A 20,078-nucleotide genomic window follows, 5' to 3' on the forward strand; every position below is an offset into this window, starting at 1 on the left:
CAGCCTGGTCTACAGAGTTCCAGGACAGCCAGGGCTAAACAGAGAAACCTTGTCTCAAAAAACAAACATGAAAGAGAGAAAGAAAAAAAGGAAGAGAAGGGAGGAAAGGAAAGAAAGAAGGAAAGGAAGAGAGACAGAGAGAGTGATTCCTGCTTTGAGTTCCTGCCTTGACTTCCCTTAGTGATGGGCTGTAAACTCTAAGCTGAAATAAACCCTTTCCTCCCAAGTTTCTTTTGGTCATGGTATTTTATCACAGCAATAGTAACCCTAAGATGCATGCACAGGAGTCTCGATAGTCAGTGTTCCACAGCACCAGGACAGGGAATGGAAGTTAAACTGTACACAGTCTGCATTGTAAGACAGAGGTGAGCTTTTGGGAGTCATACTAGGATGTTATGGTTTATGGTTTGAAGTAATTTTTCTGTTTGTAAACTTGACAAGGGGTAGATTGTCATGGCTATTGTTTTTTGGTTTTTTTTTTTTTTTTTGGTCTCACTATGTAGCCCGGGCCAGCCTTGAAGTCATTATGTAGACCAGGCTTGGCCTCAGACTCACAGAGATCTACCTGCCTGTGCCTCCAGAGTGCTGGGATTGAAGGTGTGTGGTACCTTACCTGGCCTGCAATGGTTAACCTTGACTGTTGGCTTGACCAGATCAGAATCACTAGGTGATGAGGACTTTGTGTGTCTGTCAGGACATTCCAGAGACATTTGATTATGACGGGTCATCGGGGCTCTGGCTTGATGGATGGATTAATCCCTTGATGGATTAATGATCTTCTGCCATTGTTGGGAGTCGGTGAAAGGCAGGAGGCGGGGCCTGGCTAGAAGGAGGAAGTCCCTAAGGATGTGAATCCCTGCTGGTTGCATCTTGGCCTGGCCTATTTCTGTGTCCTGGTCACCTCTAAAGTGAACAGCACTTCTCTGTGATATGCTCCTGGGGCCACAGAGCACATGGCCAATGATCTGCGCCCTCAGAAACAGTGAGATAAATAAACCTCTCTCTGAAGTTGCTTCCATCAGGCATTGCTCTCACAGAACGGAGGGTTCAGGGTTCCACACTGCTCACCTGCTGATGACCATAGCCAGGATGATGGGGAACCACCCATACTTCAGGATTTTCATGACGGGCGGGTTCTGCTTGGCAATGAAGATCCACAGAGGGGTGAGAGCCATGAAGCCAATGCAGACCAGTGGTGTCAGATACCATGTGTCTGAGAGAAAGCAGACATACAGAGTTCATATGCCAAGGCTGGCACATAGGCGCTGGTTGGGGTGTAGCCTTTCGCAGTCATGAGGTTAAGTTTGGAACCGAGGCACTCGCCATTTACAGGGGCTGTCCTACCACACTTGCCAGAGAGCGACTGCTAAGCAACTGGGAAAGCTCTCTCTGTCCTGCCCCGTCCCTTCACTTCTCTGATGTCCTGGCAATCATCAAGAACCTTGATCAGGCTTCCTCTACCAGTGTTATAATAAACGGAACTAGGACAGGGTCTGAGCAGGTGGCAGCTTTGCACATGTATGACAGTTCTCAGTTACCCTGCTCAGAGGTGCCAGGAAAGCCCAGAAGAGCCAAGAGGCAACTACCAGGACACATAGCCGCAGGGGCAGAAACAGGAGGAATCTCTCTCCTGGCTGAGATGCTCCATATTATTGTGGTGGGTGGATCAGACTGGCCTGCTAGCTACTCATATCCCAGAGTCACCTCCAGCTATGAGGCTAGGGTGCTGCTCACCCAGGGTCAATGTCCTCACAGCATCACTCTCCTCTTCCAGCCTCATTCTCTGACACCACTTCTCACATGTGCACAGAACACTGACTTGCTCTAGCATCATCTTTTCATCCTGTTCCTACCCTCCTGAGCAACCTTAATGCTAGGTGGCCACACATGGTCTGTGGCCCACTCTCCTTCTCTGGGTGGTGTTGCTGGGAAGAGTGCCTTCTCAGTCTCCATAACACACAACTGTGGTCCCTTCATCTGCCACAGATGCTCCAGGCTAGCTATAGACAAAGTGCTTCATGGTGGATATGGCCAGCTTATGTTCCATCCCCAGAACCAGAAGGCAGGCCCCACAAGCTTTAAGCAGGTCACTAACACTCAGGGACACAGTAGCTTGGAGAAGTATCTCCTTACAAGACACTTGGGAGTGCGGTCAGGTTTTCTGTAACTTTTGAGAGGGCGCCATCTGACTCCCACCGCACACCCATGAGTCCTCCTGACTGCTCCTGGCAGCTGTGAGCTAACTCACTCCTCAGTCAGTGAAGACCTTTCTCCTGCGGCCATGCCCACTGTTTTCCTGAGCATAGGCAGAGATGCAGGGAAGGGGGTAGGGGTGGGGGTGCTCTTATTTGCTTTGCAAATCAAATGCAAATAACCAACTCCTATGCAAATCTTGCTTTAAACTCAGTCTGCCCTCAAAGTACAACTAGGTCTTCTTATCTGATTCCAAGGCTCCTCACTGTCACCTAACAGGACTCAGTCCAGACTGGGCAGAGGTGTCCCAGGTACGGTGGAGGCCTCACTGAGTGGTTTTTATCCGCATCCACTAATTATTTCTCCAATCTCCGAATCCTTCTTCCCACCGGGCACCGAGCTGTGCCCGATATTTCCTCCAACAACTGTCGCCACATGCTCACCACTCTCCACTGGTCTCATCCTGAAACACAGACACATCCATCCCCAGAGCAGCCTTGGGCGGAAATGAACAGCCCCACACCTGTAAACTGGAGCTGCTCATCTCACTCCACACTCAGTTTCTCCAGCCACCCTGGACTTGCTGAGAGACTCCAGGTGCCTCCCCTCCCCCACCCCACCCCACCCTTGTGCAGAGAAGGCTCGGGTCCCACGGCACCCTGGCTCCTCTCTTTGGGGATGACGTTCCAGCTCCCACCCAGGCTGGTGTGATCTGCATAGACCCCGTCCTTGGCGCCTTCCCTACCTCTGTGTCTGTAGAAGAAGCTGCTTATCAGGGCCAAGATGGATAGTGTGATGAGGTCTCCCAGGCTGGCTGCGATGGGTGTGGCGATGTTATCAGGGTTGATGCCAAACTTCCGAGCACCAACCACTATGCAGGTCATTAGAATTCCTGGAGCGGGAGGGGGGCCCAGGGAGCAGTTGGTGGTGAGATGGCTTAGAGGCCCCTTGGAGGGTCAAGCAGGCCATCAGAAAACTCAATAGTTATATCTATATCTATCAAAGTCTGGATACTCAGCAGGCTGCCCACCTCCCAAGGGGTGAGCCGGAAACTCTGAAGACACACCTGAGCAGGCCCCTGGCCTCTCAAACCACAGTGCTCAGCCTCTGCTGCATGGAGGGCTGCTCCAAGGGCGGTCTAAGCAACAGGAGCCTGAGGGGTAGGGGGACCTAAGCCTCCAGTGCCTGCTGGGTCCTCTGATCCACCAATATGTGAGACATTTATTAGGTCCAAGCACCAATGGAAGACGAGGAGGGAGGGCGGGTGGAGATGCTGTGGAGGACTCAGCCCACATATCTGATATATCCTGGGGATCCCTTATCTCAGGAGCTCAGCTATGCTGTCCCTGGGCACTAGGGTGGAACACATGACCCTCACGTGAAGATAATGATGGGCTTCATGGCTTGTCTGGGAGATGAGAGAGGCCCATTTGCAGGACCCAGCACCAGGACCCTCTGTTCTATCTGAGGGCCCTGCCCTGTAGTCTTGTAAGCTCCATTGTTTCTAGCTGGGGCTTAGCCTGCTTCAGCAGCATCCTCCCCCTTATTCAAAACATTTTGTATCTTGGCTGTTAGAGTCCTGTGACCCTAAAAATAATTACAGCAAGGCCCTTCTGTAATGCACTTAGCCCCTAGCATCACAAAATGAATGGAATTAAAGATAAAACTGTCTACATTCACTCTCAAGGCTGTCCTAATGCTGCCACCACCTGCCACACTGTGCCCTTTGTGTCACCAAACCAGAGCCCTGCATCTTCCTTCTAAGCTCCAGTTCAGGTGGACCCGAATTTACACAGCTGGTCCCACTGAAGCCCCCTAAAGGACACAACACTGGCTGGGAATGCTTATTAAAAACCATTACATAGCCACATTCTTGACACATTTAGAGCCTAACAAGCTAGATGAAGAAAACTGCCATGCTCAGGTACCTGACCTCAGCAAGGAGTGATAAACTGAAGTCTGTCAAGGCTCAGGGAAGGGACAACAGAGCCCTCTGAGGCATGCACACCTTCTCTGCACACACACACACACACACACACACACACACACACACACACACACACACACATGCACACACACACAAGCACACCTTGGACAACAGAGCTGCCTCAGGCATGCACACATACACATGCTCTCACACACATATGTACATACACATACACGTGTATACACACACACACACACACACACACACACACACACACACACACAGAGACCCTTTGAGAGGACACAGGGCAGACTGAGGCTCTAACAAGCTCTCCCCCCTCACTTCCAGATCAGCGCCACTCCAGTGCCACAGCAGCCTCGTGGCTCAGCCCTCTGGGAACCTTTACGGAACAGCAGAGTAAGCAGGCCTGAGGCCTGGGGATACATGGGCTATGGCTCACCTAGGGCCAAGGCCGCAAGAAAGGCAGTGATGACGCTGCTCATGCACAGCAATGCCACTTTAGTCCACTCCAACTGTTCTCGAGACACTGCACCCAGCAGCATGGAGGCCAGTGCAGCCAGGAGCCCCACGACAGTGGCCTGCACCTGCCAAGACAGAAATCAGACCTATGAAAAGGGTCCCTGACCACCGCCACCCTCCTGTCCTTCTGACTCCTAGTCACCTCAAGGGTCAAACAAGGCCCTCATCACTACCTTATACCCTTCACCCTGAGCCATGCTGTTCTCCACAGCACTGCCCTCCAAGGTGACTCCATCGAGAGCTGCCCTGCCTACCTCTGTCCCATATGAGATGCCACCTGCAAGTGGAGAACAGGGTCTTAGAGGGACACCTGCCTCTGGCTCAGAGCTCCATGATTGCTGGCCCAGGTGTATACTCTACAACCCAGAGAGTAGCACTGACTGGCCTCTCACTCCCATGGAAGCCTCAGGCCTACAGCAATTTCACATATGCCTGCCTCACATCCCAACTGGCCTGTCCCCCAGCTCACATTCTCATTACAGCCATATCTCTGCCTCTAGAGCCCAGGTCTAAGCCAGCATCAGGACCCCTAATGGTGCCCATTACCAAAGAATGAAGGGACACAGAGCAACGAACAAGAAGAGCAGGTGTGTGTGTGTGTGTGTGTGTGTGTGTGTGTGTGTGTGTGTGTTTTGCATGTGGCAGGCAAGGGGCACATGTATATGTGAGGTCAGAGGACAACTTGTAGAAGTTGGTTCTTCACTTTGCCATGTGGGTCCCAGGGATTGAACTCAGGTCATCAGGCTCAGCAGCAAGTGCCCTTACCAGTTGAGCCATCTTGTGGTCCCCACCCCTTATTTTTTGAGACATGGATGCAGGGCTGTTTTCACATGAGTCTGGGCTGGCCAGAAAGCCCTAGGGATCTTCCTATCTCTGCCTTTCCAGAGCTAAGATTTCAAGAGCACAGCACCACACTCAGCTTTTTATACCAGTTCTGGAGACAGAACTCAGGTTTGATGCTTGTGCAGTGAGGACACAACAAGAATCTCAAGTTAGCCAATGTCATCCCAACCAGGGCCACATCACCGAGGTCATCCCAACCAGAGCCCCCATCACCAATGTCATCCCAACCAGAGTCCCCACAAGATTTCCCATGGTGCCTGATGACTCACAGAGATGAGTAAGCATGTGTGCAGAGCCAAGAAGTTTAGTGGATGGAGGTCCGGGGGAATTGCTGGTGTATGTCAGATACATTGTAAAGTATGAATGGAAATGGACCATAAAGCTGGAGAGATAAACACAGTGTAGCATTGCCCAAAAGAGACATACAGAGCCACAGGATGGAAGGGAACCCAGAAAGAGATACTCGGAGCCACAGGACAGAAGGGAACACAGGAGACGACACAGGGAGTCACAGGACGGAAGGGAACCCAGAAAGAGAGCACAGGAAAGTGCTCTGTAAGTGAAGAGGGAGCAAAGTGGAAGTGAGGAGGGGGCAGAGAGGGGAGAAAGGGGGTGAAGGGGAGTAAAGAGGGGGTATCCTAGATGCATGACTTCAGCAGATGAATATGAAAAAACCAGGGCAAGGGAAACCAAGCCACTATGACCAGGAGAAAGGTGGACTCCCCCACCCCACTTCACACCCTTAAACACTAACCCCAAGGTGTGAAATAAAGGGATATATGATAGTCTGTTTAAGAATTTTGCAGCCCGGCAAGGTTTGTGCATGACTGTTCCCACCATTAGAGCCTTGGCAGGAGGACCAAGACATCAAGATCAGCTGAGCTATCAGACACAGGAGCCTAGCAAAAACCAATGTTAGAACTATCTCTGACCAGCAAAGGCCTTCTTTTAAAGATACAAAATAAAATCCTTAAAGAAGAACACAAAGCCAGACATGGTAACACATCTACAATATCTGCTACTCTGGAGGCTGAGATAAGGTCACAGGCCAAGGTCTGCCTGGGCCACAGAGTGAGTTCAAAGCCAGCCTGGGCAACTTAGCAAGCCCTAGTGTCAAACACAGGGCAAATAAAGGCAGGCAGAGATAGAGCCGGGTAGTAGAGCACTCACTTGGATGCGTGTAGTTCAACTGTCATTGCTGAAAAAATCATCTATATATAGTATGTTATTCATAAAATTTATATGTGATTCCTATATGATGAATGATACCATGGAGTCATGGAGAAGGTGATTGACTTCCCTAGTTTTCAGGAAGATTCTAAGTAGATTATGATATGAAGCATGTCACTGGATGCTGGTGTTCCTCTCAATGTCTGGCAATGAGGATTTGGCCCAGCACCTGGTATGGCTCACATACAGCTGGTGAATGAGTGAATACGTGGTGGCCTGTTCTTCATCCTTCAGGACTTGTGCTGTTGGCATGAATTCAGAATGTCCTCAGAGGCCCATGCTTGAAGTCTGGTCTTCAGCTATAGAAAAGTGTGTGGACCATTAAGACTCGGTTTTCTGGGAGATCTTAGGTCACTGGAAGAATGCTCTCAAGGGGATTGTGGGGCCCCAGCCCCTCCATTCTAATTTGCTTCCTGGATGTCAAGAGATTGCTTTGCTCCATCATGCACTGCCATGAACCCAGTAGCAACAGGAATCAAGGACACAGTAAGCCACGACACACCTTCCCTCCACCTAAGTGGACTGTCTCAGGCACTCTGTCAGGGTGATGGAAACGGACTCACACACTAGGTGAGACAGACACTGAAAAGGTGGTAACAGGTGAAACATACTGACAGGTACGTGGGAAGTTGGTTCTTGTTCACTGATGGTGGTAAAAACTGGAATGGGAGTTGGGGATGGGCTAGGGACCTAGCATCTTTTCCAGAGAAGCATTTGCATATGTGAACAGAGATGGGGTAACAGTATTGTAGACAGGAGCAGCTGAGGGCTCACACACTTCTCTAGCCATACGGCTCAGCAAGTCTACATCATTGCGGGATGAGATGTACAGGAAAGAACTCCGTGTCTGTAAGTCAGAGTTCTCCGTGGGTAGCTCTGAAGGGGTTCTTTCCACCATGCTAAGGTAATGGAGCAGTCAGTGACGCAGCTACTCACATGCTACTGCAAATACCAGGTACTCAATACTGGTTATTTTGTGGTATATCTTTTTTTTTTCTCCAGAGAAATATCTAAGCTTAAAACTGTTTAGAAGGTCATGTGGTTCAGTGATGGAGAGCTGATCCAGTTCATGTGAGAGTCTGGGTTCCAGTTCCAGCTCTTCTAACAGACAGACAGACAGACAATAGTCTTAATGTGAAGAAGAATGTAGCCATGCCCATATCACTTAGTCAATAAAGCAAAGGCTAGGGAGAATGAGTCTATGGCTCCTGAGACAGCAAGGGTGCTAGGGGCTGGCATAGGGTGCTCAGGTGGCTGCCCTCAGCCTCACTGGGGAGTCCCCATACACCACGAAAAGTGTTACAACTTCACCCTGAGGGGCTGCAAAGACAATTGAGAGCAGTTAAGAGCACTTGTGCTATTGCAGAGGACCCAGGTTCGATTCCAGCGACCCTCATGGTGTTCACTATTGCCTGCAATCCAGTCCCAGGGGATCTGATACCCTCTTCTGGCCTCTATGGGTACCAGGCATGCACATAGCGCACACACACACACACACATGCAGACAAAATACCTATGTACATAAAATTAAAAAAATTCATGCTGAGAATAAATGACTGTTTAGTGTTCAACTCTATCCAAGACATCGACATGAGCCTCCCCAGGGCTCAGGAAACATCACAGAAGAGGTAGCAGAAAGAACATCAGAACAGCAGGGCGTGACAAGGCTGCAAACTGAGACCTTCTGGGCCATCACACTCAGGAACTCACTGCTCAGGATCAAGCCAGCAGGGTCACTCAGTTTTCCAGCAGGCAGCACCACCGGAACTCAGTGGGTTACCACAAAAAGGGGGAGGGCAAGGTGGGAACGGATGTGTGGGTGCTGTTCAGGAAGGCCTGGGTGGAGACGGAGAGGATATGATCAAGGTGCACTTCAGGGACACATGAGAGAAAGTGTCAAATAATTTAAAAAATCATTCTAACATGTCACCCCTGGATTCACATTTAAAAGACAGAACATGGTGAAGAAGTTGTTTTTGTTTGAGTGTGTTTTTTTGTTTGTTTGTTTTTTAAAGTCCATTTTGAAATTTACCTGATGCCTTGTGACTCAAAGTTAAGCCCTTTTAAAATTGAGGAAGCAAATCATATATAAGCTGCATTTCAGGAAGCATGTAATGTTGTGGGATATTTGTGTACTGTGTGAAGATGAACTGCTGTGACTGGTATAATAAAAAGCTGAATGGCCAATAGCTAGGCAGGGGTATAGGCAGGATGTCCAGGGAGAGAAAGGAAGGAGGAGGAATCTAGGCGTGTGGGAGATGGCAGGAAACAGAGAAAGAGGAGGTGCAAGATGGAAGAGAGGTAATGCCACAGGATAGAACATAGATTAATATAAATGGGTTAATTTAAGTTATAAGAGCTAGTTATGAGCAAACTTAAGCTATAGGCTGAGCCTTCATAATAATAAGTCTCATGACATTATTTGTGAGCTGGCAGCCTGAAGAAAATTCTGACTACAATGTAAGTCTAGCCAGGCCCAGGAAGGCTTCATAAGATCTTCAGTAGTTCTGGAAGGTTCTAGAAAGGCCTGAGCCACATACCCCAGTGCTGGGCATTTGTAATCCCTCACCTGACTCCTTGCTATAGATCTGAATGCTGCTTTAATCTCTCAGCTACTCAGCCACAGGCTTGGTTCCGGCCTGTAAGACTCAGCCCAGGTACAGAAGGCAAGAGAGTACAAGACAGGCCTGGACTGGAACAGTGGGGCAGGAGGCACATCCCCTGTAATCAAGAGGGAAAGGGCTGGATGGTTACACACACACACACACACACACACACACACACACACACACACACACACACACACACACACGGAGGAGACTGAGGGGTGGCACCTGGGGGCAGCACAGAGTTTCAGAACAGCAGGCACAGAGGAGAGATGTTCCAAGGACAGACAGCTGCACGTGAAAGGCAGCAAGGGGGAACTGTCTGTGTCTGTGTCTGTGGGGCTGGTGAGGGAGGCGGGCTCATCTACCCAGAGGAACTGCAGAACAAGAGGAGGCGGCATCCACTGGCTTTCCACACACACAGAAGCTGCTGCAAGGGGCACAGGTCTACAGACATCAGCAGGGGAGGAGGAGAAGCAGGGTTCGATTCAAATGCGACTCAGAGGAAGTCTGCATAGTGACAGCATGTGAGACTTAGGGGCAGAGGGCAGAAGAGGGCAACTTGGTTTCCAGCCTGCTCAGGTGGGACGGATGGAGCAGTCCTCACTGGGGAATGGCCGAATGGTCGTTAGCTTTCCATCAGCTGTAACAAACCCCTTGAGCCAATCATCTTGGAGAGAGGAGGTTTACTTTGGCTCACAGTTTTAGAGGGAACAGTTTATGGTGTGTTGACCCCATTGCTCTGGGCCTTTGGCAAAGCAGCCATCATGGAGCCTCACTGTTCCCCTCAGAGCCAGGAAGCAAAACAGAGCAGTTGAGGGCTGGGGGCCTGGTTAGGGGTTTTGTTGACTTGACATAAGCTAAAGTCAAATGGAAAAGAAACTGGTGGTGTGAATAAGAATGGCCCAACAGGCTCATAAGTTTGAATGCTTAGTCACCAGGAAATGTGACTCTTTGATAGGATGAGAAGGATTAGGAGGTGTGGCCTTGTTGGAGGAAATGTGCCACTGGGGGACTTTTGAGGTTTGAAAAGCCCAGGCCAGGTCCAGTTCTTTCTCTACCTAAGGATCAGGATGTAGCTCTCGGCAACTTCTCCAGCACACTTGTCTTCCAGTGTGCAGCCATACTTCCTGCCATAATGACAATGGACTAAGCCTCTGAAACTGTTAATAGTAGGGTGGGCAGCACATGTTCTGTCCCCGAAAGGGAGAGGGCTGAAGGGTGGTGCACACATACTGTATCTAATTAAATGCTTTCTTTTGTAAGAGTTGTCATGGTCATGGTGACATTTTCACAGCAATAGAACAGTGACTAAGGCAGTACCTTCAGCTGAGAAAATGCCTCCTCCTTCAGAATGGCAAGTCTGCGGGGCATTTTCTTTACTAATAATCATTGACGTGGGAGGGTTCCGCCCATTGTGGGTGGTGCCACACCTGGAGGTGGGTCCTGCATTGTATAAGAAATCAGGCTGGGCAAGCCAATAAGTAGCACTCTTCCATGATCTCTGCTTCAGTTCCTGCCTCCAGTTTCCTGCCTTGAGTTTGTGTCCTGATTTCCCTCAGTGATGGACTACAAACTGTAAGATGGAAGAAACCCTTTCTTCCTTATGTTATTTTTGGTCGTAGTCTTTATCACAGCAACAGAAACCTGACTAAGACAGAAGGAGTCCACAGGCAGCATTCCTCCACCACAGTGGGCTGGTGCCTTCAGCAGAGCTGAGGGCAAGGAGGGGATGATGAGGCCAGTTCTAACTTGCTGTTTGGAGGATGCCTCTGGGAGAGGCAGGGTTCTGACCTAGATGACAGTTAGAATAGGTGCCACTAATGGATAAGGAGACACAGCCCTGGTCAGGGCTGCCCACCTTACAGGTGATGAGAGTCTGACCTCGGTCCACATTCCCTGTGCTACCAGGGGCTACCTCTGCCCAGCAAAGCTCAGAGACCCTGGACCACAGTCCCTAAAAAGCCAGCTCTATGTCCAGCCTTCCTTCCTGCCTGAGCCTGTCCTGCCCTCATCTGTTCCTGCCTGGGTACTCTGGCTTCAATTTACTGTGAAAGGGGCCTAGATAGAACTGAACCCACGAAGGTCCTGGTAGAAGGAGGTGCAGTAAGAGCATGAAGGCCTCTTGCAAAGGCTGAGATATGACAGGTTAGGCTACAAGAACAAGGCTTATGGGGAGAATTTCCAGGTGGGAAAGATCCATCAGGTCCCAGAAAGATTAAGTAAAGTCACTGGAAGACTGAGAACTTGGGGTGTGTCCATCTGGAGAACACCAGTGACCCAGGGAAACACAGTGTTGGTCTAAATGTAGGAAGAAAGCCACTAGCCAATGCAGGGCATGGTAAATGCTGAGTGCATCAGACCTCCTAGGATGTGGCTTAGAAGACGGGTGGTGGGGAAGCTTCAGGGACCACAGACCTGAAGGCATCTCAGACAGGCATGGTCGTTCCCTGTGATGAACTTCCCCATGCCACAGATATGGCCTAGTGGACAGATAGATGGACACATAGACACCTGTCCTCCAAGTTCAGTCCTGAGACAAGACTCACATGGCCTCCCCCATCCTACCCAGACAGAGGCAGGCTGCCGATCCATGCGGGAGGGGGAAGGCATCGGTGGGTGCTCCAACACTCACCTGAACCACAGCCAGGTTGCTGCTGATGATTTTGTACCTCTCCTGGCGATCATCGATTTGCCCGGTGTTGGCCTAGCACACAGAGATAAAGGAAGTGTCAGTCAGAGGGCTGGAGAAGCCAGTCCTTCCGGGCATAGTCAGCCCTCTTTCTCTCAGGAAACAAATCAGAACTCAGAACACATCATGCCACTCAGCTTTGTAGACCATGACCTGCCCCACTTGACATTGATTTTCTTTTTAATTACGTGTGTGTGTGTATGTGTGTGTGTGTGTGTCTGTGTGAGAGTTTGAGCACACGTGAGTGCAGTGCCCAAGGAGTCCAGAAGAGGGTGTCAGAGTCCCTGGAGTTAGAGTTACAGGCAGTTGTGAGCTGCCCAATATGGGTGCTGGGAACCAAACCTGGATCCTCTGCAAGAGCAGTGAGCTCTCTTAACTACTGAGACAGCTCTCCTGACACATGTACACCCACCCGCCTTTTATGAATTGACCTGGACTTTTTTTCTCCCCAGCTTTTGTTTATTTTAATTTTCAGTGTATGGCTGTTTTGCTTGTGTTATGTCTATGTACCATGTATGTATAGTACGTGTGAAGGCCAGAAGAGGGTGTCAGATTCCCTGGGACTTTAGTTACAAATGGTTATGAGTTTCCCTGGGGGGGGGTACCACAAATCAAACCTGGGTCCTGTGAAAGCACAAGCCATCTCTTCAGCTGCTGTGGCCCCTTTTGTGGAGAAACAGCACTATAAATATAGTTGGAGTTGCTAACATCCCACAGTGAACAACAGACCCTGAGGCCCTTATTCATCAGCTTCTGTACTGTTTTCTCAGGACCTCGAACACAATCTATTTCCTCTGGATACCACCCTTTTCACATGCAGGATGCCAAATGGCCATTGGGGAGAGGGGAGGAAACCTTCTGTATTAACAGGAGGGAAAGAGAACCACCCCAGAGATGCCAGGGGTAGGAAAGAAGAGTCAGCCGAGGCAGAACCTTTGTTGGCTACAGAGCCAAGTGTAACCAGCCATAACGACAGGGGACAGGAGGTGTCTGATAAGCAGAGGTAGTTAATGGGCAGCTGAGACCCCCCCTCCTTGTACCCTCCCCAGAATCCTCTCTTCTGCCTACTGAAGCTTTCAGGTCTATGTGTGAGGGGGCATGGCCTAGGGTCCCAGCAGCAGCATGAGGACTCTGGGGAACAGGGACACAAAACGTCAACTGACACTGAGGCCGAGGGAGAAATGAAGGCACTAGGGCACTGTGCTGGTCCCTCAGCAACTCAGGGTAGCCATGGGAAACAGTACAAAAAGCAGGGAGGAGAGACCAGAACAGCCTGTGAGATGCCAAAGCAGAGTAACACCTGTGTGGGTGGGGACGGAGAGAGACCAAACGAAGGGAACATCCTGTCCCCATAGTGCAGGTTACCCAAGACATCCAGCTGCCACTTACAGATGTAGAGAGTCGAGACGCCAGCGTCATCTCCAGGTTTCCCTTCAGGCCCACCAGGGGCGGCACCAACGTCAGCAGGTCTTTAACCTCCTGGAACACTGCCCAGTGCTGGAAGAGAAAGAATAAGGCCTCATTGCTGGCACAGCTCTGCAGATGTCCACAGAGAACCTCTGCCAATGACCTTGACCTTCGTGAATGAACCTGTGAGACCTAGCAGTGTCCTAAATGCTTTTACTTTATTTATTTTTATTTTATTTTTGTTTTTTAAAAAGGGGCCTGTCTACATAGCCCTGGGTATGCTGGAACTCGATATGTAGACTAGGCTGACTTGGAACTCACAGAGATGTACCTGCCTCTGCCTCCTGAATGCTGGGATTAAAGGTGTACACCACCCCATGCCCAGCCTAAATGGTTTTAAATGAAACACCAAATAAGACATTTTAAATACCATTAATCAAGTCAGCAGCAGCAGCCTCCAGCAAGCTCCGAGGCTGGGAAAGCGGCAGAGCTAGAGTGGAGGCCAGAGGTCCAGCCTGGCCTAGCCCGAAAGTGTGCTATTTACTATGACATGGGGATTTTGTGTGCAACAACAGTTTTGTAGAAATTGGAATGTGTCACCAATTCAGAGTTATTTCTCTGAACTTGAGAGGCATGGAAACACAACAAAACTAGCTGGGGGACCACTTTGTCAGGGTCTCTCAGTCATCACCCAGCACATGGCTGGGCCCTGTGCTTTCCAAAACAGAAAAGCCCATTTGATGGAGACCCAACATCTCCTTCAAAGATTAAAAACAAAAACTGAAGAGGGTCTACATTTGAGTCTTATCCCTGTGTTTCTTGACTGTGTAGGAGCAAAATGTGGCCTCAATGTACATAGCTTTTTTAGTACCAAGTCTGAACATTTTACCGTGTTCGTAATTTTTATTCCCTCTAGAAAATGTTTTTGTATTTGGCCAAATGTACCCATTTGTTCAGATCTTTTATGATGATGTTATTAGCCCTGAAAGAAATACAAGCTTTTCCTGCTCTCACATGAAGGACTATGTTGGAGGCAGAGGCCCACCTGTGGGGGCCTCCTTATCAGTCCAGCTACTACCTCCCGGTTGCTGCAGTAGGGGCCTCAGGTCTGTGAGCAACCGCCTATCAGCTCTGCACACCCCTCGGGACACACCACACACGCCACCACACACATACCCCTACCCCTGGCTAGGGTTGTCTGTCATACCAATCCTTTCCATTTCCATGTTCCCTGCTCCAGCCCTCACCCACCATCCTCTGCCTCCCATACAGACTCCCTGCCACATTCTCCCTGCCATACACAAGGAGAGCTAACACATGGATTAAACCCGCCTCAGAACAAACCCCCCTCTTCCTTACACTCTCCCCTCTCTCAGTGCCAGGAACTCCTGACCAAGTTTCAACCTTCCTGTCACAGCTCAGTGATATGTCACGGCTCAGTGCAGGCTGGCCGTGGTGTTGTCTTCCTGAAGCCTCAGTGACCTGCCACGTGTGAATGGGCTCTTTTAGCTCTGTCTGCTGCCCCATGTCTGAGCTTGATAGGAATCACTGGACAAGAGGGGAGACAGGCTGGGACAATGTCAACAGAGACTAGCTAAACGGTGTCCCTACCCCCAAAATTGATAGACTGCAGCCCTAACTTGCTCCAGACCTCCAGATACAAATGTTTAGAGACAGGGTCCCCAAAGAGAGGCTGAGTTAAGAAGGTCATGGTGGGTGAGCCCCGATCCTACAAGACTGGTAACTCACAACCAGAGATTAGGGCAAGATGTTCAGAGAGGGGTGACCGTGTGGGAATTGAGAAAACATGGCAGAACAATGTCAACTTCTGGGGGTGGGGCACACGGCCTGGCCTCTGGTGCTCTACGGCACCCTGGACAGACTAAGTCAGATAACAAAAGAAATAACGGTGATGTCACTGATCCCCCAGCTGCAGAATGACACTTCCTCCAGGCTTCTTTGGCATGGCCTCGATGCCACAGTCACTTTGGCTCATAAATGTTCCCAGCATCTCACCCATCTTGTGGCTGCAAGCTGCCCAGACTCCTGCCTCCCCTGCGCTTGTCCCCTCTCCCACCCACCAGGGTTTAACCCCTTGTCATCTCTAATCTGACTTCGAATCATCCTAACTTCTAAATTCTGCTACTGACCTCTGAAACAACACTTCAAAGACATCTGTCCCTGATGCAGGGGTAGGGTAGGGTAGGGGTGTATGGTGGGGGGGGGAGAGCCTCCCTTACTTTCTCCTCCCCCACACTGTTGACATTGCTGCCGGGATTGAGCTTTGTGACATAAATATAATCACATCACCCAGTCATTTCTGACCCTGCGCTGACAACTCCACTCCTGAGTATACACCCAACTTGGGTCATTAAACTTGTTCAAGAATGTGGCTGGCAGCATCACATTTCACGCACAGCCACACGCCAGCATGAACTATCAGAGGGGGGCCAGCTGGGCAGCAAGGCTAGGCCTACAGTAGTTGGGCTGATGTCCCTACCTGTATGCACCAGACAGACAGTCTGCGCATGACTATGCTATATGCCATCAACACAAAGGCAACACTCACTTTAAACAGAATGCCAAGCCCCTTTGCACTCAGTGTAAACTCCAGCTCCTGGGCAGAATGGACAGAGGCCCTCACAGCTAGCCAACCACTGTTCCTCTCTTCACAAATGCACACTCCCACCCCCCCACATCTACAGACCTCACTCAGCCCTCTTCCTGGAGCTCGCTTCTTCCCACAGTATCCAATATGGAAATGGCCACATTGTCTTCCAAGGCCCACTCAGATGGTCCCATCCTGTTCCCTCTCAAGATCCCTGACCTGCAGGAGGAAGGAGCTGCCTTTCCTTCACACAGGCTGCTCACCACTTTCAGCTGCTGCCCAATCCTGACTGATTGACAAGCACACCTCCTGGGAACCTACAGCAACTAAAGCATTGGGATGGAGGAGTGGGTACAAGGGCAGGCTGGGAATGGATGACCTCATGCTGGAAAAGCCCAGTCTATTCGGATTAGTATGGCTGCCTCAGGTAGAGGCATAGGAAATCACAGAAAGAGGTTGCACAGACTCTCCAGGAACAGACTGATGCCAGCATTCTGAAGATCCAGCATTCCATTCTCTGAAGTGAACAAGCAGAGACCAAGTGCCCTGGAATTACTGACACCCCCTCCAGCTTCAGGAAGTTGGACACAGGTACCCAAGGAGACAATGTGTCTCCAGCATGGAGGAAATTCTGGGTACATGTAGGAATGGGAAACACTACCTGAGACATACACGTGGGGTTGAAAATTAAATGTAATTTTGAAGATTAAACAACAACATTGGGGCTGGTATGTGCAAGGCTAGCATGATTCTGTCCTCAGCACCCACCACACACACGTGAGGCCCATGGAGAGGGCCTTCCTGAATTATCACACCAACCCCGCCAACACCTTCAACTCAGACTTCCAGCTTCCAGAACCATGGCAATTTCTGATGGGCATCCTTCCTTCATGACTGACACTTTGTCTAGTTTTCCTAAAGCAACCTTAAGCTCCGCAACACACGCTGGGGTTAACAAACAGTGGAAATCACTCAACAATACAGTGCCTCCTAAACCAGGCTCAGGGCACCTGCAAATGCTGGGAGAGGATGTCTCCCTCAGCAAACACCCTTGCCAGGGACAGCTGGGGGCTTTCGGAACTCCCATGTCAGCTCTGTACCTTTCTCCTCCCCCATGGGACTCTAGAGAGGTGGCTCTGTCATCCAGATTTGTCCATCACCCAGGCCACAGAGACTAGCAGGCATGTACTGAGACACCTGGTTCTCACAACTCAGAGATGCGGGCACTCTCACTATTCCTGCTTTAGAAAAGGGGAAACCGAGACAGAGACTTTAAAGACTCCTTCACTGAGTAGTAAGTAGCCATGCCCAACAAGGAGATGGAGGCTGCTCTGGGCTCACACAGGCTGCCCTTGAGGGCTTTCAAATGTCATCGCTGTTACTCTTAAGATTCCGGAAGCCCAATGTACCTTCTCACCAGCACTGCTCACACTGGACCCAGCTCAGAGCTGCCACCCACTGGGAGTCCCCTGGCTCCTTCTCTCCACCCATCTGTCCCCTCTCCCTTGAAGCCCAGTACGTACTTGGACAGTGTTCATCACCAAGCCAGCCGTCATCATGCCGAGGCCCGACAACAGTATGGGTATGGCAACCTGGCATGTGGTGGTGAGGACGGACTCAGGGAGGACTCCATGAGGGGAGCGGGTGAGCTCACAGCTGAAGCCTCGGAGCTTCTTGCCCTGAAAGCGGAACTCAAGGCTGAGCTGAGTGACGACCATGGCTGGGCCCCAGTCGCGGCTGTCCTCTCTCCTCCCTGCCCACCAAGGCTGTCTTCTGCAGAGGTCCACACAGACAGCAGCTTTCCAGGAAGTACCACGGTGGGCCCCTGACAGCCCCTTGGCTAGGGGCCAGAGCAAACAATGCCAGACCTGCTCAGAGCCTTATTCCCGAGGCTGCCAGTGTCTTCTGTCCATTCCACTGGTCAGGTTCTCCTTAAGAGTGCACTGTGTATCTGCTGGGGCCTCCCTCTGCCAGCCTGCCAGAGAGGCTCACTATCCCTCAGCAGCGACCTTGACAGTGTCTAATAGTCCAGCCCACGCTAGTCAGGCTGGGCAGGGACAGAGCCCACATGGGCCTGGCCCTGGTAAGCACCCACGCAGAGGTCAGCACCACCCTCAGCACATGGGCCACAGGCTGCTTCGCTCTGGCCAAGAAAGGCCTGAGACCACAGCTTCAGGGATACTCACCCAGGCCTATGGGGCTCTCTCCTACAAGGTCAAGGACTCTGTGGGACTGCAAGATGAAAGCGACACTTGTAGTCAGCTCTGTGCCAATGTCCGGGAGCTCATGGCCACAGTGTGAGGCAGTGCTCACAGAGGAACTGCCGTCCTGCTTTCCCTCAAAATCCAGGAAGACCTGTCTAGCTGCTTCTGCTTAGGAAGGTCTGTACAGGCCTGGCTGACCCCCACCCTCGGCCTAGAGGGGAAGGGGTTCAGCCAGGAAGCAGCTTTAGAGTCCGGAGATGCTGAGGGTACCCCTTGTGTATGCCATGGGCCAAGAAGAGCAGTTCCAGGCCTAAGGGCTTACAGATACAAACTGAGACCTCCACCAGCAAAGGCCCCAAGCTGAAGGTCTGACTGACCCCCACTAACCCAGAGTCCACCTCTGGGTCACCTCTGTCCCTTTCCTACCGCACCATCATTGTCTTGGGCACCCTGCCTTCTACTCCCCTCACAGATCGTCTGTCCCCTGCTCAAGTCCAAACTCCTTTATCTCCTCAGGCAGAACTTCCTCACTAACCAACTGCCCCCTCCCCCAACCCTCATCTCGTCTTCACTCACTCTCTTCTGCTCACTTATCTGGTATTTTAAGCCTGTCACAGGGGCCAGACATGCAGGCTCTGAACTTTGATCCTGGTCCTGGTGGGCCACCCCTACATGACCAGACTGCTTAGCCAGCAGCTTGTGGTGGTGAAGCCACCAAATGGGGCTGTTTCTGAGCCTGCCTGTCTCTTGGGATGCTCATGTGTAAAAGCCAAGTGGTCAGACTACATGGGGAAGCTGAGTGTGGGTGAGTGACGTACCCTGGGCCATGACTGGCACAGGGTACTGCCATGGAGATGCTTAAACTGAAGACCAGTGAGCAGAGTGAGTGGTGTGAAAGGAGCTTCCAGGTTTGGGATGCTGAGCCATACATCAGCCTAGAACTGGACCCCAGAACCTTGTCCATGCTCTAGATTTTCTAGATGCACCAGCCCCAAGCCTCTCCACCAGCCACAGCATCTCCACCAGCCCCAAGCCTCTCCACCAGCCACAGCATCTCCACCAGCCCCAAGCCTCTCCACCAGCCCCCAGCCTCTCCACCAGCCCCAAGCCTCTCCACCAGCCACAGCATCTCCACCAACCACAGCATCTCCACCAGCCCCAGCCTCTCCCCCAGCCCCCAGCCTCTCCACCAGCCCCCAGCCTCTCCCCAGCCCCAGCCTCTCCCCCAGCCCCCAGCCTCTCCACCAGCCCCCAGCCTCTCCACCAGCTCTCAGCCTCTCCACCAGCTCTCAGCAAGCCTCTCCACCAGCTCTCAGCCTCTTCACTAGCCCCAGCATCTTCCAAGCTCCAAGACTGTTCCTCTCAGCTTCCTGTGCAAGAGGAACTACCATTTTTCATGGTAGTTTCTTCCAAAGTGCCTCTGTCAAGCCTTGTAACTCAGTGAATATCTGCCAGAAAGGCAAGCTGAGCCCATACCCCCTCATTGCAGCCCTACGTCCAATCCCTTGTCTTCAAAGTCTTCCCCAATCTGTCCCCTCGGCTCCAGCACAGGGAACCGTCTCAGTCATGAGCCTGTGGTCTCTTCCCATCTCCCCCAACAACCAAAACTTGCTTTTCATATCAGCAACCAACATGGGCATTCTAAGGAGGTCCCTCACTACATGAGTGACATGTAAGCAAGCTCAGCTTCTGACACCCTCTGTCCCAGAACATGTTACCCTGTGTACCCAGAAGGAACTTCTTATGAACCCTCTCTGTCATGCTACAATATTCCTCACACCGTTGGCTGGTCTCAACAGTGACTAGCCTTGTGGCCAGCCTGGGTGCC

At 51.1% G+C, this 20,078-nt stretch overlaps 1 protein-coding gene across 3 annotated transcripts in view; it reads right to left on the reverse strand.

The window, feature by feature from the left end:
• Slc41a3 (solute carrier family 41 member 3) overlaps positions 1-20,078 on the reverse strand; it is a 42,008-nt gene that overhangs the window by 6,545 nt on the left and 15,385 nt on the right. For all 3 annotated transcript variants that reach the window (XM_035448753.1, XM_027428861.2, XM_035448754.1), the window contains 5 exons: positions 13,421-13,528; positions 11,975-12,046; positions 4,581-4,725; positions 2,939-3,085; positions 1,069-1,213 (listed from right to left, as the gene is read on the reverse strand). In XM_035448753.1, coding sequence (XP_035304644.1) covers positions 1,069-1,213; positions 2,939-3,085; positions 4,581-4,725; positions 11,975-12,046; positions 13,421-13,528 — 617 coding nt within the window. The remainder of the gene's footprint in view (positions 1-1,068; positions 1,214-2,938; positions 3,086-4,580; positions 4,726-11,974; positions 12,047-13,420; positions 13,529-20,078) is intronic.

The sequence above is a fragment of the Cricetulus griseus genome, chromosome 8, assembly GCF_003668045.3.
Source record: "Cricetulus griseus strain 17A/GY chromosome 8, alternate assembly CriGri-PICRH-1.0, whole genome shotgun sequence".
NCBI classification, from domain to species: domain Eukaryota; kingdom Metazoa; phylum Chordata; class Mammalia; order Rodentia; family Cricetidae; genus Cricetulus; species Cricetulus griseus.